Source organism: Diorhabda carinulata, chromosome 2, assembly GCF_026250575.1.
Source record: "Diorhabda carinulata isolate Delta chromosome 2, icDioCari1.1, whole genome shotgun sequence".
Classification (NCBI taxonomy): Eukaryota; Metazoa; Arthropoda; class Insecta; order Coleoptera; family Chrysomelidae; genus Diorhabda; species Diorhabda carinulata.
The window spans coordinates 34,679,664-34,698,013 of record NC_079461.1 but is presented as its reverse complement, the minus strand read 5'-3'; the positions used below and the strand labels follow the sequence as shown (position 1 = coordinate 34,698,013).

General features: G+C 32.5%; 1 protein-coding gene across 5 annotated transcripts in view; it reads left to right on the top strand.

The window, feature by feature from the left end:
* Positions 1 to 13,939, top strand: part of LOC130903969 (probable G-protein coupled receptor 158) — a 47,251-nt gene extending 33,312 nt beyond the window's left edge. For 3 of the 5 annotated variants that reach the window (XM_057816436.1, XM_057816438.1, XM_057816434.1), the window contains 3 exons: positions 3,067 to 3,285; positions 5,704 to 5,724; positions 10,545 to 13,939. In XM_057816436.1, coding sequence (XP_057672419.1) covers positions 3,067 to 3,285; positions 5,704 to 5,724; positions 10,545 to 10,709 — 405 coding nt within the window. In that variant the 3' untranslated portion in view covers positions 10,710 to 13,939. The remainder of the gene's footprint in view (positions 1 to 3,066; positions 3,286 to 5,703; positions 5,725 to 10,544) is intronic. The other 2 variants (XM_057816437.1, XM_057816435.1) reach the window with 1 other exon arrangement.
* Positions 13,940 to 18,350: the final 4,411 nt, after the last annotated feature.

Below are 18,350 nucleotides of genomic sequence, written 5' to 3'. Positions count from 1 at the left end.
AGTACGAAATATTTTAATGCTAATTCAAGATGTAATCGACTTTCAAGAAGAGTAAAATCAACACCCTGCATTATAAGCAACAAAGCTTGTGATTGGGTATGAAAAATCCAAGACCAAATCGAACAGCGGTGGTTTTACAAGGAATAGAAAATAATATTTTTCTTTGTCTACGTTTTTACCTAGAGCGCTTGGATTTTATCCCTTCAAACATCCTTGGAATCAGTTTCAAAAAACCACGATCTCAATCCATTACCGGAAACTATACAGGAGCCTTAGAAATCGCACAAAATTTTTATGTCAGCTTGGTTGCTTTAATACGTTGGTGTGGGGGTTGCCCATTCAATTTTTTGCATTCTATGATAAGAAAAAAAAGATTTCGGCATTAAACAGTTGAAAATCATATACTCACTATCTATATAATTTTTTGTAACGTTTTTCATATTTTTTGACACTCTATTCGAGGGATGAATTAATAAACACTGTCTCTTACGTTCTTAATTTATTTACACAGTATATAATACACTTAACTCATAATAATTCACTTATAAATAATTTCTACAAACTTTTAAAACACATAAAAACAACAAATACATGAATAGACTTTTCTAGAAATTATTTAGAAGAAATACTTTAAATAAACATCAAAGGCGCGTCCACCATGTATAAAAAGTAGATGAAAGGTGCGTTGCGAATTCGCCAAATTTTAAAATTCCATTGTATCTGGACAGGGCCGGCCTAAGGACTCATTTCACGAACTTATTCGTAACATTACTTCCTTTTATAGTTCCATTTAGGTTTTCCTGTTTATTTCTTTTTTGTCTATGGAAGATCTTAAGAATGCACGCAGTAGATATTATTTTATTTATTTCTGCGTCGACTGTTCTTTTTCTGTATATTGACAAGTCCACGTATTTAATCATTTCGACATGTTCCATGTTTCCTTTGTTTTGTTGCGTTCATCTGTTTAATCTCTTTCCCCATATATACCACTTTTGACTTTGACCAACATTAATCTTGATGTTATTTATTTCTCCCTTCTGCAAAGCAACATTCCGACAATTCTACAGGGTTGAAACCTATAATATCCCATTCTTATTTTCGATATTTACAATGAAAATTGAATTTTTGGAGCCATTGGCGATATTTATACTGAATACACTGTTTAGACCACCACTACACCAACACTCACAATTACACTGTCTGACGTGCGTTTCTATAACCAAGTTATCGTCTTCAGATACTAAAGGTAAACTAAAATCTACTAACTTACTTGTTTTATACTGAATTTTCTCATTAATGAACCTTCTCCCGTGGAAATTAATTCCAGCGGGATTGGGCAGACTAAGAGATCCGTTGTTGTCCGGTTTAAAGAACACATAGCTCATTTGAAATATGGACGGACCGGAAAATTTTTGTCTGAAATTCATAACGAGGTACGTTGGCTATCGAGAGGGAACGTTTTGAAACGTTTCGCGACGTTTTTCTGGAAATGAAAGCGTTTTTCCTTGAGAAAAGCTTTCATTATCCTGAACTAACATTAATAACATTAGAAAACAAGTTGCTCAGGATTCTGAAAGTAGTAGTAGTTTCCGAGCCTGTTGAAGCAACACCAACTCAAAAAAAAACGCGATAAAATATAGGGTGTTTCGTTTAAAATTCCAAAGTTGCAATTAAAGTTTGTTACAGGTTTTGAAAAAAGTTTGATACCCTGTACATACGACTGCTTCCAGAACAGTATATAAGCTTTAAAAAGGCCTTAACCTTTTAAGATATTCATGCGAGTTGTATTATACGTAATAATATTAACTTCAGACAACCAAGGATCGTAAAAAAAAACAACATAATGTCTCTTTGTGTCGAAATAATGTATAGTCGTCGCCTTATCTTGTGTGCGTGTTATAACGCAAGGTTCTTGAGCGTCTTAATGGGCCATTTGTGTCATAAAATCGGGATTCAGTCGAGAAGGGCACTAATCCCATATCTGGTATCTAATTTGTTTCGACTGAAATATATTTATTTCATCTTTATAACTAACAAAAGTCGCGTGGAAAGAAAAAACGCAACACGTTGTTATACATATTAGTATATTTGAGTATCAGATCATTTATAATCCGATTAACTTCGTGACTGATGAGCATCAGACATCTGAACGTTATGTTCTACTTTCGTTCAAGCCATAAACATATCAGTACAGTGCTGTATCAAACCAAAACATCGAAAATCGTAAGATATTTCATTATTTTAATTCAATAATTGAATTATATTTATTTGATATGTTAATAACAAAATACTTATATATAAACATCTTCAAATAACATTGCGAATACACTGTTAACACCAACACTCACAATTACACAGTCTGACGCGCGTTTCTATCACCAAGTTATCGTCTTCAGTGACTGAAGTTAAACTCAAAACCTAATAACTTGACTTACCTATTTAATACTAAATTTTCTCACCAATAAACCTTCTCCGGCGAAAATTAATTCCAACGGGAACATTCATGTTTATTATCTGACTACTAAACTAAAGAGTGGGCTGTAAGGAATTGGCCCTTCGTCCCTATTTAAGCTACTCTTTCATCTAGCAATTTCTATACTTTCAAATGCATCCAAAAATTTATTATTGGATACATTTTTAATAAATTTTCCGGTCCGTCCATATTTCAAATGAGCTATGTGCCCTTTAAACCGGACAACAACGGATCTCTTAGTCTGCCCAATATCGCTGCAATTAATTTTCGCGGGAGAAGGTTTATTGGTGGAAAAATTCAGTATAAAACAAGTAAGTCAAGTCATTAGATTTTAGTTTACCTTCAGACGTTAACTTGGTTATCGAAACGCGCGTCAGACAGTGTAATCGTGAGTGTTGGTGTAAACAGTGTGTTCAGTATGAATATCACCAACAGTTCCAGAAATTCCAACTTAGACCGATCACCTATTTTTGATTTGAGCTATAAAATTGATTTATAATATTAAAAATTGAGCGTCTTTGTTTTTCAGTGTAACCTATAGTGTAAATAAATATTTCCATCGAAGCAGATGGTCCATGATTTATTATTTTCAGGATGTGAATGCGCACGGTCCTCTAACGGGCAACAATAGCGATGTTGAAGTAGGAGAAGTAACCCTTGCCGATATGAGTCCCGACGATATAAGAGCCGAATTGAAGAGGCTCTATCTTCAATTGGAGATATTCAAAAGCAAAACTTTATGCAGGGATAATCCTCACATATCGAAGAGGCGCGGAGGAAGGAAAGCCCAGCATCGAAGATTCAGCCTACAGGTAAATATTTCTCAGAATTAAAAAAACGATTTGTCCTTTGAGAAAACAACCTGAAAGATCTTCGTTCCATAGAACGTCCAGGACCATCAACTACTACTATGCCCAAAATTAACAGTACTGAAACTAACTTGGCAGTGTCCCCATGTGCATGCTAACCAAGTTAACTATCTATCTATCAAATAAAACTTCAAAAATCGATTAGCAGGGCCCAATTTTTTGAAATGTTTTAATAATGATAGTTTGGAAATCGGGATAAAATATTGTACCAACGAAAAAGAAATAGGAATATCCGGGCCAATTAACAACAACAATAATCATGAATACGTTTTGAGCAGATCATACAAAATCCGGGAGAACAAGGTTCAAAAAGAACTTGGAATGAATTCTAAAGAAACTCTGTATATTTTCGTATGTGATTCATCAAGATTATCGCCCGAAGAGTATGAGATTGAGAACAAGCAAATTTCAATTGTGAATCGTCGCACTAACCGATTTGTAGAGACTTCTCCAGATCCGATGGGGCTCAATTCTCTTTGTTCGCTGCAAAAATTAGTGTCTGATATGCAATCACGTACTAGATACAAATACTAACAGGACGCGATATTTAATACTGTTTCAAACAGATTCATTGTACTGTTTATTATTAATCAAGAACACATTTTTGAGCAGATCATAGAAAATCCTGGAGAACAAGGTTCAAAAAGAACTTGGAATGAATTCTAAAGAAACTCCGTATATTTTCGTATGTGATTCAGGTAAATCAACAATTAACTTTCACAAAATTTTTCTACCTGTCATGACAACCATTCTAACTCACCACCAGGTGTTTATCCAAATGTAGAAGCATGCTCCTGACTGTAGGAACGTTGATCAAAACTACTCATAACCAAATACTTCGATGAGAGCTTGAGTTGAGTTAATTAGCCGCATGGGGATGGGTATAATCATAAAGTACTGCATACCTTTACTATGTAAAGCTTTTTGTTTTGAATATTCTCCCAAAACAAGATACGGGATTTTTCGGATTAATAATATTTGTTTAAACTTATCTTTCTTGGATAATCTCGGATGTCACCATTCTATAGACTTCGTTGTTTTGATTCTGGTATGTCCCACATGTTTCATCGGTTGTCACGGAATGAACCTGAAGAATCTCTGGATGGAACTATGTCAATTTTTTTGGAACCCAAAGATAACACAACTTTTAATTAGTTTGAACATTTCACCACCATTTTCTTCAAAACACTTGATCGATAAATTGGGAAAATTGTTCAGTTAATGACGAAATAGTAAAATAATGGAATCATTAGTGGCGGCCACTATTTGTCACATTGTTAACATTAAAAGGGCCATAATCCATTTTCCAACCGCCCCATCACTCTAGAATTATTGTATGCATCAATTTTATTTCGACCATAACTTTCTTAGTTTTTATGCTAGAGATTTGTACTAACCCTCATTTTAAAGCTTGCTAACAGTACTTTAGAAGCGATTACGTGCAATTACCTCGAAAAGTTGACCGTTTTCCCGTTATTTGACGTTGAATTTTAAAAAATTTTCGTTCGATAAAAATATTCAACCTTCAATTAATCATAACTCGGTTTGTATTATGCCTAAAGCAAATTTTAAAAAAACAATCTCTTCAGTTATTCATGAGAAGTCGATTAAAAACGTGTTTTTTTTTCAAGGAAAATCAAAGTTTTCAACTAAAAAACTATTGATTTTTCAAAAAAAAAGGCTAAAAACATTTTTTGCTTAAAATTTGATCCTATATCAATATCCGTGGTTATTTTCAGCATAAAAATGTTCACTCTCTCTTAGGACAAAACCACGCATTGGCGTGGGTGGATTTTGGTTTTTAAGGCATTCCCTACATGCTATCAAAATTTCATTTGAACATATGCAGGCCATGGACAGCCTGAACTACTAATCGCTAACAGCAATAAATCCAGACATATCTCGTACTTGTGTCCAAGAATTGAGTACATTTTAATCTCTTTATTGTAAAAGTATTGAGACTCTAGAAAAAAGTTTTGCAAGTAACGAAAAAACTGATAACCGGATAGATCTGCATCGATTGTGAAACACTTTTAAAAATATTAGTGGAAATGTTTTCAAAATGTCGACGGCGTACCAAATTACTGTACCAATACTAGTATGGTGATTTAATAAATGAAATATTTTATCTTCAACTCAAAAGTAGGTGAAACTATAATAAAGTTTTATTAAGACACTGCAAAGTTGCTCATAAAAGTCTTAAACTTTCTAATACTATGTGGAAAACTTCTCGAAAGTATCAGAAGTTAGGTAATGTTCTAGATCTTCCTGGAAAATATGTATTTACATTTATAAATATGAAAAATGTCTTGAAATAGAATTTTACTAATCAACTCACAATATTCACTTTTTTTCATGCAGAAAAAAGGAAGCAGAGAGAAGGTAAGTCGTCCTAGAATCATTTTTGGTGGATAGAACACAATTAAATAGAAATATTCACAGTATCAAATATAATGTGGAAACTAAAACGCATTTCTATAAACATAATAATGTAAAAATGGATTCGCGATTTGAATATTCAATATAAGGATAATATTTTGATTGTTGAAACTAATTTAAATTTATTATAGACATGCAAATATTTGATTTAACTGCGAAAACCGACAATCAGACAAGTTAAAGTTTCATTGAATGCTATTCATGTTTATTATGGTAGTCATATAATTATTCAAAATACTAGGGACTTGAATAACATTTACCTACTAGTCGAGGACTATTTTACGCATAAGCGTGCTAGCAATCAAGCTTGAGAGTAATAGATATATTAACATTATTATTAATTAATAAGATACTTTTTACATGAAATTATGGATAGATTTCTACGGTTTCTACAGCGCCATAAGTTATTATGTTGAGTGAAATTGACAGGCTACTATCAGAAATTGGTTACAGCCAGATGGATGTATAATATTATAGTTTATTCGTGACTGCTGCCAGAAAATTCAGAAATCAATACTTCAAGGGTAGTGCAGTATCAGAAATCGCGCTTTTTGGGGTACTTTCGAGAAAAATTTGCTGTACGAAGTACCTGGAGATAGTGGTAGCTGCTTGAAAAAGGCTAGTAGCAAACGTTTAAAGTTTGAGAACGCCACGTTTATTAGTATTTGTTTGGCAACCGTTCCATCTGCAAGCAAGGCCATGGCGTCGGTTTTTCGGGATAATTCTATCTTGAGAAAGGAAAAACTATCAACGGCGAGTATTATTGCAAAGTTTGAGAGAAGAAATCAAACAAAAACGGCCGCATTTGGCTAAGATGAAATGTTGTTTCATCATGACAATACACCAGCTCATACATCCGTTATTGCAATGGCCAAAATTATCGAATTATAGTTTGAATTACTACCTCGTGCATCCTATTCACCAGATTTAACCCCCTACGATTATTTTCTGTTCCCAGACTCGAAAAAATGGCTCGGGGGCAAATATTTTCCATAAATGAAGAGCTTGAAGATTCTTATTACAAATAGTGAATCGAATATCGCTGGTAAAAGTTTATGGAGTTGAAAGAAAATTACGTTGAAAAATATTTAGGTACTTCTGGGATCATCCTCATAGCGTAGGTTCCACCATCCTTATAGTGTGAATATTCTATGTCGGAATCCACCCTTTTCATAGATTTCATTTCAAGATCCTGAATTTGTAGTATTTTTAAAAAGAAGTTTGACGTTGTTGTTAGAACAAAAAAGATTTTTTCTATGTTGATAATTGAAAATTGATTAACATAATGTGTTTTTGAACTAAATAAGATACAAATTTAATGTGGTATCGTCAAGGACAATCGATATCTTTTTGGTAATTATTGCTTACGTACTTTAAAACAGTTTTAAAGTGCCTTGGGAGAAAAAAGATAATATTCACTAAACGTGTCATGAAAAAATAGGTTTCTAAGTACAAATTTTACCTAAACGAATGATATATAACGAATGTCAAATGTACAAGGCTTAAAATCGAGCCTAAAATTATGTACTCGTGCAGAAAAATTATAGAGTTTCATTTCTTTCCTAGAGTGATTTTGAGTAAGTGTTTTAATTGTTTAAAAACGAACAAACAACGTGATAAAGTTGAGAAACTAAATTTTAATAACGATTATATTTGATTTCCTTCCTACGTACGCCTCTGGTAACATTTTTAATAAAATTGCGTCCAAATAATGAACGATCAGATGATATTACATTGTAGAAATTACTATCAGGTTGAAAACAATTAGAAACTTGTTCTAAACTTGTAGTGACGTTTTAGTTGCTGTTTGGCCTACTTTATCCACACATTAAGTGTCAGATTTGCTACTCTTTATTATCTGTATCCATCGCACGACTTTTACCGGATGGCGGTGGCTACACGTTCAACCTACGGAGATTTTATCAACTCTATTTATATTCTCACGTAAGAATTGTTAATTCAATAAATTCAAATTCCAAAATTAACACCAATTTCTTGACATACTTAAGTACACCTGTACCTTTCGATATCATTGGGTGCTAAACAAGGAGTGTAGGGCGGATGAACCAACAATTCGTTGTTTTGACTGTCCAAAAACATTTTTGTTTAAGCTGATGTCGTGATGGAAACTGTTCCGACTAAGGAAGACAGAATGGCAACGATTTTTCTATCCTCTCGGTTTTACGTATTACATATATGTCGAATTGACCATTCTACGTTTAATAGAACGCTGGTGACTTGTCCAGTTATACCTAAAAAAAAACAGGCCACCATTTGCGATCTTTTAGATGTCTTTTGAAGTATCCCGATTAAATTTTTTCAGCATTTCTTTGCACCAATCGATACGAGTTTCTTTTTGACCGATTGGTCGAATCATGTGTAATCCAACTCGAACAAATATTTTTGACAGCCAAATGTTCGTGCAATAGTGAATGTATTCAAGTAGAATAAACCCCCAAGTATGCCTCAATCTCACGGTATCTCACATTACGATTAGGGATGAGTCGATTCTCGATACCGATTCTCGATACCACCGATTCTTGGTCATTGGTATCGATTTCGAGAATCGATCGAAAAAAATCGCGAAAATACCGATACCAGTAAATGGACGGAAAAATTAGTTTTTATTCCAGTTTATATTGTTATCAAAATGAAATTATCATATTTTGAAAAATCATTACGGTACATTATTTGATGTATTAAGAGTGGCTTTTATACATCAATGCTATCGGTATCAAGAATCGATAATTGAGAATCGATTTTTTAGGTATCGGTATCGAGAATCAAAAAATTTTGGTATCGACACATCACTAATTACGATATTGAAATATAAGTTTACGCACAGCATCGATGTTTTCTGGTACAACAACCGGATTTTAGATAAAAGTAAAATGGACTATTTAAAACTATTTAAAAATAAAACTGAGGAAAAATGTGCAGATTATAAATGAAAAAATACAAATACAAAGGGAAAAAAAACGTTGTAGTGTAAAATAATTCATTTCGAATACCATTTGAGGGTCTATAAGAAAAGTAAATGGTGAAAATATTTTTTGCTGAAATACGGAAATAAATATTTTGGTAACGTCACGGAATGCTTCAGAGTTTTGGAATTTCAAGGACATTCCAGTGTCCAATTTGATCCTTGGATGGTTTTAAAAAATCAAAATAGAATTCAACAGTATATTAAACGACTAATAGCGTTGAAGCGTTAATGTATTCTGTATGTATACGATCGACGGTGTTTTATACATTATCGTAACGCCTCAAGCAATCACTTTTTAGGTCCTTCTCATATTATAGAAGAGCTCCATTTATGTAACAGTATTACTGTCAGGAATTTCGATATAAAAACGTGTTAAATACGAATTTGCTTTTGAATACTTGCTTGAATGACTGAAAAAATACTAATTTTGTTAACCATAGATTAGATTGTTATTTATACGTTTGCTCCTCAATATGTGTCGATTTTATTTTAAAAATATTATAACCATCATAAAAGATTTAGTCGGAGCTCTCTCCATGGTCCCTCTTCAACTTTTCCATTCAAAATTGAAAAAATACCGAAAGAGATTCTAGGACTCACAAGAAAGCTCCATATTTCACAAGCTGGTACCGAGTTATACATCGAGGACAGCTTTAGAGATGGTTGAGGACCATTTGACAGAACAACAGCCACGACTAGAATGTATAGCCATCAATAATAACTCTTCGCGAAAAGAAAAGACTGTAAACTCTTTGGAGGTGGATGCTTGGTGCTAAGGCGTGTATGTGTGTTACCATCTGCGTTGGCGAGAACACCAGACCTCAACGAATCTCGCACAGATCTAGAGAGAAAAGAATGCGAACAACAAGACGCGATTCACGAAGAGGTCCTGTCGGAATTATAGGTAGAATGTCCTGTTTCACATCCACTTTGTCTATGGGTCAAGACCGTGTGTTTTACCATTTGCGTCCACGAGAAAAGAAGACGGAATCTCCCACAGAACTAGGATGAGACGAAAGAGACTACACGTGAAATAGAGGACGTGATTCATGATGATCTCCTGTCTAAATGATAGATGGAATGTCTCATTTCGCATCTATCCGCGGTCTTTGTCCAGAGGCATTCACGAAACCTTGAAAAATGTAAAACTACTCTTTATTGTTGAAACCAGAAGCTGCAGAAACTGCTGTCTTCTTTCAGGATTATCTTCTAATAATTCTTGAAGGACTGTAAGGATTAAATTAATATACTCTTATGACGCTTTCTATTTTTAATATCCTCAGATATTGTTTGATGATTTCAGATAAACGTTTTCCCTAAATTTTCTTTCTATTTTACCAACAGTTCTTTGGAGTATGGGAAATTTATTCTAAATAGCACTTCGTATACTTATTTTTGATGAAGAGTTTATTTCTTACGAACTAATTTGGTAGAAATTGTATTCCAAGTCAACTTTTCATAACGGACCAAGTTTTGTTATACGATTCCGAGTTTAGAGCAAGTTTAGAACCAATTCTACACTTTCTATGGTTAAAATAATAAACTCGTTTATCTATATACTATATAACCAGCTAACTAAAACCTAATGAGACATTGAATATATTCATATTAATGTCTTAATCAGTTTTTTCGTTTTTGAATGATTCTATTTAAACCATTCTCTGAATATTTCAGATTATTCGAAAATATGTCTTTGACTCATTTGTTTAAATAAAGTTTTCTCAATTTCAAAACAAAGTAAATGATTTTGAAATAAAAACTATGTCTATTTTTACAGAATTTGCATGGAAAACACAAAGAAAAAGATAAATACAAACAACAAGAAGAAATAACCGAAGCAGAACCATCCAGAACTCCTGAAGATTCGGTGTGTAGTAATGAAGGTCCCAGCGCTATTTACGCTGATTTACCATCTGTTACAACACACAGCGATCACAAATAATTTTAATTCTTGTTAACAATATATATATACAGAGTTTTTCTTATGTACCAATTTATGAATCTTCTTTTGTAATATCTTATCCATCCCAAATAGACCTACCAGCAATATTTCGGCTATTTTTCAACGTCATCAGAATTGAGCTCTTCGTTGTTACCAAAACTCTTGCCTAAGGATAGTAGGTGTTAATCTTTGAGGGCTGTAGGATGGATATAAGGCTGTAAGATTGAATATGAGAGACCTCCAAACACACAAAGTATGAGGTACCTTGACATTACTTAAACGAACGTTCAGTTACTACAAGGTGTTGTTATTTATGAGGCGCATGGTTTAATCGACTAGAATTACACGTTTTTGATTAATCATGGCTTACAAGTAATCTTATCACTTTTCTGGTTCAACATGTCACATTTTTTGTAATGTTTCACGCAATATTTTTTACATTCAATAACTGACCGAAACTCGCAGACTAAGAGAAAAGAGCATCTGGTATGAAACGAAAACTATTCAATTAATAAATCTATTACGGCTAATTACGTTCGATCCCTCGATAATTTTTTACGGACAAACCGTTAATATTATGAATCTCATTGTTTTTGTATAACCTTTATTAACATTTACATTATCTTTACAAATTTTTTGAAGTCAAAATATATTATAGAATAAAAGTTATGGTGGAAGGAAGACATCAAGTAAAAGAGCTGCTTGTCGGTGACCAAAATTGCGGCTATTCTGCTTATCCTAAAATTTCGAAAATTAACTTTTTTTATACACTTTTGAAAATTACATTCTATTTTTTCGCTAGTAGAAAAAAAACTATCGAAGCAATCATGATAATCCTAGTTCAATAGCTGGTTAATAACATATTAAAGATGCTGTATAAATTAATAACCCTCTGAAAAGTAATTTTTTCTTTAAATCGTCCTCGTATATGTAGCAGTGAGAATTTTTTTGTAGTTTCGCGCATACAAACTCAGCATTCTTAATCTAGTTGTATTCAGAGAGAAATCTGATTTGATTGACATTATTTTAGCTCAGAACTACCATCAGAGATTTTGATATCAGATTAGAATATACTCCTCCTTATAGAAAAGTTTTTGTTGCCTGAATACTCTGTATATCATATTTATAAAACCTAACGAAATAAAATTATTGTACCTGACTTATTTCTTATAATTTTTTTCTGAAAATTGAACTAATCGATATTTGTTTAGCCTAATATTTTGTATTTTTGTTAATTTCTAGTAAGGTAACAATAATAAAATCCCACTAAAGCTAATTTTTTAAGCAATGTTGCCGTTTTTATAAGTAGAACCATACTTTTTCGGAAACATTGTACGTCGCAAAATACTATGTATTAAATTCCAAGTTTTAAGTATCAAAATGGCTGTCGTTCAATAAAAAATAGTGCTACTAAGTTCGTCATCATCGACTATCTCGTTTTTTTAATTTATAATATTGAAAAAAAGATTCTATTCAATCCACAAATCTATGCCACAACAGAAGCCGGTTAGATGGTCGATGTCTGATGGCCACGGCGTTTCGTTTCATTAACGAAATTTTATTGACGTGTGTTATTCTGTTGAAAAAGGAATTGCAATTGTCAATTTAGATAAGGCAGTAAGATGATTTTTAGTACATCATCACCGTAACCTCGAATGAATACAAGTGATGATCAACTACCATAAAAGATAATGACCCAAACCATCACATCATCTTGCGCACATTTCTCTATACAACAAACCTAAACACCTCGCTCTTCACCTCTTCAAAGAAATAGCATTGCACAGAAGCCGTTCTTTGCACCAGCTCTAGCCTAGGAAACATGTCCTATAGTCAAAGAACGGCGTGAAAAGTAGTGTACGCATTTACCAAATGATTGATCAGCAATTTGAGGTCTGGTGGCAAAACCGTCGCTCAGAGTTAGTCGCTTTAAGCATTTTGTTACGTTAATCAGAAGTAGACAAACAAAATATCTGGACTATTCGGCTTCCATAGAAGGATGAAATATAGAAAAGTTGATTTTATGAAAATAGTGAAAGATAAAACGTTGAAAACACTGATTAACGAGTTGGTTATTTTGTGAATGTTTGTGAGACGTTGTAAAATTGTTTATAATTCCCGTTCTGCTTAAATTATTACTAAAAAGTCTGACAACGTTGTTTGAATGTGACCTCAAACTACTTGCATCAATTTTTCTAGTGTTATACGTTTTTTAAACTATTAAAGTTGATTAAAATCTTTCATACTTATTTGAATATTCGAAATTGCTTAAAATACGTTGATCATCTGGTATTTTTGCTTTCCCTTCAAACAATAACTTGATGGTAGATAAAATCGTAGTTTACTAATAAATTTTGAATAATAGTCACATCAAATCTTATACAAACATTTATGGTGTCACAAATTCTTCGCTATAATTTTTTCTTCATTCCGCTACCTCCTTCTCGTTCTCACTATTTCTGTTCTCTAGTCTTTAATTTCTTCTTCATTATATTTGATTCCCATATTCTTATTTTTCTTGGTTTCATTAGATCTTCATCTTTTGCTCTAAATCTTCTTGACAACTTCTTGTATCTAATTTTATTTTATTCAGTTTAATGTACAAAAGTCGCAGCCAGAGAATTTTATGTCAATTTCTTAGACACTTGTTAGTTTGGTTTTACTTTTATCTTTTAGTACTACATTCCATAGTACTTGCTGAGTTATCTATAAGTACTAGATCATAAGTTTCTTCTAGTACAATCCCGAATAATCGTAAAAAGTATTTTATCACATGGAAACTCTTTTATGGAAAATAATATCATTAATATGTCTTTTTTGTTGCTGTACCTTCTCAAGACACCGCTGGAAATGTTCAACACAAATATCTCTTTTTTTAAACTAATCCCGTGGAAAAACTTTCGAGGGATCAATTTCAAACTTCTGGGAGACGAAGTTATAACACCATTTCTATCATTACGTTTGAAACTAAGTTTGTTAACAAATACATCTGGTCTCAAAAAATTATTAAGCATGTCAGTTTATCAGTATTATTTCTCCTTTTGTTATTTCAAATGCTTTCAATTTCACAGTTGGAGAATCGAATGCTAAAACCAGTTCTGTGGCTTATAAAATGTGCAGTACAGAAGTGCTTTGTTAGTTGCCTATATTTTGACATTTTGGAAAAACAAGGACTTGACCCGTAGATGAAGTGGCAACGTGGCGTAATCTCACAAAAATAGGAAATAAAAGTATAAAAGAATATAAACAATAGGAAGGAACAAAGATAAAACGAGGTTATAATACAATTTTTATGATTACGTTTCTCGGAAAATGATTTCGACGATTTCCATTATATGATTTGACGACTTTTGAAACTGAGTTTGTTAAAAAATACTTCTGATATCAAGAAATTATTAAGCATGTCATTTTATCTATGTGCACTTTTATTAGGGGTTTTCAAAGCACCAAATACCACAGAAGGACGAAAGAAATTTAGGAAAGATACTGAAAAATAAAATTAATCTAAGAAAACTTGAAAATAAAATTTATATTGGAACGATTATCACAAAAATAGAAAATAAAAGTATAAAAGAATATAAAAAACAGCAAAACAAGAAGGAACAAAGATAAAATAAATGAAAATAGGTTATAGAAAAGTACTAATAAATGGAAAACTATTGAAGTGGGATAAACAGCAACGAGAAACTGGGTTTTTAAAAAAAGTTTTTCGTTCAGACAGTAACGACAAAAATCGTTATAAACATAAAACATAAAACAATAGACAAAGAAAAAAGATTCAGGGGTATGGCATATGTAAACATAGTTGAAAATATTGTACCAAACAAAAATATTGTCAATGAATTGAAAAAGTTCACTTCAAACTTTATTTTCATTTCAATGGAAGAAACAAAAAGTTACGATTTTATCTGCTATCAAGCCGAAATTGCTTTTAAAAGTTTTCCCAAATGCTTCTCGATGATAGCTTGAAAAAAAAATTAATCTTAAGCTTAGAAAATGTAGTTGCTTACTACGATTGTCCTAGCACTACTATTTGTTTTTGTAGAATAAGTTTTTTAAAAAAAATATGGGACCAAAATAGTCCTTTATTAAAATGAATGTTATCAATTTGAAAAAATGTGAATTTACGTAAAATAATTATCAAATATACTAAGTTTCCTACAAAATAATAAAATTAATTTTATTTATAAATGCCAAAGTTGTTAAAACGGTTAAAAAGAGGTTCACCGTTCAAACCTGTTCGTTCATATTTATTTTTTCTTCGAATTTAACTACAATTCACATTTTTTCGTGAATAAATCAAACTATTGAATAATATTAATTATGTTTGTAAATATTTGTAGCCCTTGTTGTTGTCCTTTTTATTAAAATAAATTATTAAAACAACTTAATGTCTTTATAATAAAAAATTTTCCATAAACTTTTCCCAGAAGATGATGAGACATAATGTCTGAAATAAGAAAGAGGAAGACTTATATTTTAGCTTCCAGTGTCCATCCCATCGTCTATACATAAAAGACATCGAACTTAACAACTTAAGAAACAATTCTTTTGATAGTAAATTAATTTAAGCTTTTCTGGTTGTCTCTCTTGGGTTCCTTAGCAACAACAAACCTTCTGTTTGTTTGGTTCTTTGCTATAAAAGGATGCGGAAACCATTTACTTTTTAAGTTTCTAGATTTTCTTCTATTTCATAACTACCAGTGCAATTAATAACATCATCTTCATTTGATAACATTGATAACAACTCGATGTTTCCTGTTTATGTCACGTCGCTGTTGCGCTTCCTTCTTTCGTTATCTGGATATGAATTAAAACTAACCTCAATCTTGTAATTTAGATCACACGATCACAAAACCATAGACAAATAAAATAACCAATCAGCTGATCGCATTCATCTATTGATCTACCAGGGTAAAAATTGTTAATATTGATAAACAATATAGTTCTGTGGTCAACCCTGAAAAATGTGTTTCATATACAAAAAAGAAGAAGAGAGCGGGAAGCAGAGTTGACAGACTGAAGGTGGTGTCGAAAGCATGGTCGACAGAGTGAATTAAGTTTTTAGTTATTATTATAAAGAATTATTGTAGTCATTTTGTTCCAATAAATAATTTTATTTAACACACTCTATACAACGCACATTTAAACCTAACAAAAATGATGTTGTCAAACGACTACGAACCGATTGAATCAGTTTCCGAACAGCAATGAACGTGATCCGTGTTAACTCGATCATAGTTTTCATATCATGAATGTAGTTAACTATAAAATAAAAGTATTCGCTACGAAGTTTATACAGTAACCAATTAACTACATTCAATAAATTATAACTTATGTTACTTGCTAAATGTACAAATAAACGTCAGTATTTTTAGTATTATATAACTTCTCATGCATGAAGATACCGTTAGTTCACAAGATGAGTTCTACTTTTGCAAATTGTTGCACTAACCAACTTACACGCTACTTATCTATAACTTATAATTAAACTGAATAGCGTATTGTAACGTTAATCGTTCAAACTAACGAACACCCACTCTTTCAATGTTGCTGCTTCGTCTACATCACATTATATCTGGGTTAATAGACCTTTCATGTTTTATACGAGGTCTGGGTATTAAATAACGAAACTGCGCGCCTAGAGGGCGCTCTGGACGGGCGGGGTATCCAGATATCTTGTCTATGTACGTCCCAAAACACTGTTGTTGACAATTCTCTATGTGGTAAGCGTGTTTTTGAGTAATGTAAGCGCCCAGGTAGTCCCGTGGCTGCTTTAACTCCGGAAACAGTGACCAAAATCAACCGAATTGTGCGTGCAGATCGTCGAATCAGCATCCAGATTATTGCCGAGGCTGTAAACGCCGATAAAGAATATATATTTAGATCTTTGACAAAGAAACTGCGCTATCACGCTTTTCAAATAAACTGCAATCATTTTCAACAGCATGTACAAATAGCTAAAAACATAAATCTTGACCTTGTTAGGAAGAAAACAGTTAAAATCTCGAAGGCGATGAAAAATATCATTCCCTATCATTACGAAGATTATCTTAGCGGACAGTTTATCCAAACCGATGGATGAGAAATAAATAATGACTTGTAAACTTTGATATTCACATTCAACTGAAATTCTGCAACGGTACATTCAGAGATGAGTTAAAAGGAACTCTTATTTTACGTTATTATTTGATATAACTGTTTATATAGGTATGCCAATAGTTTATCGGCGAACTTTTTTTAGTCATGGAGCCACTTAAAATATTGCATATGGTTTTTTTCTTGGAAAGTTATAGTGCAGTAAAACTTTAGTTCAGTTAAATTAGTTGATATTCTATTGTTACTTTAAGGACAGCTAAACTGCCGAGGCGAGGAATGCTTATTTTGGAACAGAAAATTAAAGAAGTTTACTCAGTTATGACATAACATTTTTTTTTGTGAAATATACATATCAAATATCCTCTTAAATTAAACATGTGAGTGGAAATTTATATGTATTGTATTATTTTTCCTCACAAAATTTGCCATATTACCAGAGGTGGTCATAATTTAGAGCCTGTCTACTTCGAAAAAATATTATCACAGAAAGTTTCTTGGGAATTTATTTATTAAAAATAAGCTTCATAATAGACGCCATTTCGAGACGGATATTGTACCAAAGATGTCGATTTATTACCAAAAACTCTAAATTTATCATATCCTCACCGGAAAAAGTCCATAGGTGTTAAATCGGGACTGCGTGTGGACCAATTTATGTCACCTCTCGCGGAGATGAATTTGCCAGGAAAAATTTCAACAAGCTCCTTCCTCCTGCTGGAACAATGTTCTTTGGTAATGACCATTAAAATTTTGCATTTCAAGCAGCACGAAGAAATCGTTTAACAATAAAAGATTCTTGCCGAAGAATCGGACACTGAAATTGTAAGGAAGATTTCTAGATTGAGAAAGATGTCTTTGGGGCCGTTATTTGTCACTATACCGTTTTTCTAAATTGTACAGGATAATAAAAAAAAAATTTTTGGACTTTTGAGCAACAAATATGTCTATAAGTTGGTCAATATTAATACATTTTCGAAACGTTACTTTCAATGCAGAAGATTGTCGAGTAATTCAGGTAATCGTGCAAAGATAGTTTCTTATCATCTAAAGGATCTTTCATCCGAAGCATCTGATACTGGAATTGTAAGGAAAATTTTCAATATAGTCTCTAGATTTGAAAAAAGGCCGTTATTTGTCACTATTAACTTCCATTTTCTTCGACAACTCTCGAATTTACGTCTGCCAATCGTTCTATTCAATCTTCTTTGCATTATTAATCTTTCTGTCGACAATAAACTTTCCATTGCTCAATAATTAAAGCAACAGTACTGCCATGTTGTAAGCATTTACTGGTTTGATTCAGTCTTTCAACCCAAAGGTTCCATAAAATTGTTCATAACTTTAGTTTAGTAAGATGCTAACTTTCTGCCAAGTAGTTCTGCTTCAACTGCAGTATCCCATCTATGTGCTGAAGCACAAAAAACAGCGTACACAAATTGAGCTAAATAAAACTTCAATTGTTTGCAACGTTATTGTCAACCAAGTTTAAAGTGCGCGGTACCTAGAATTCTTTTCTTAACCATTTCAACATTAAAATCATTA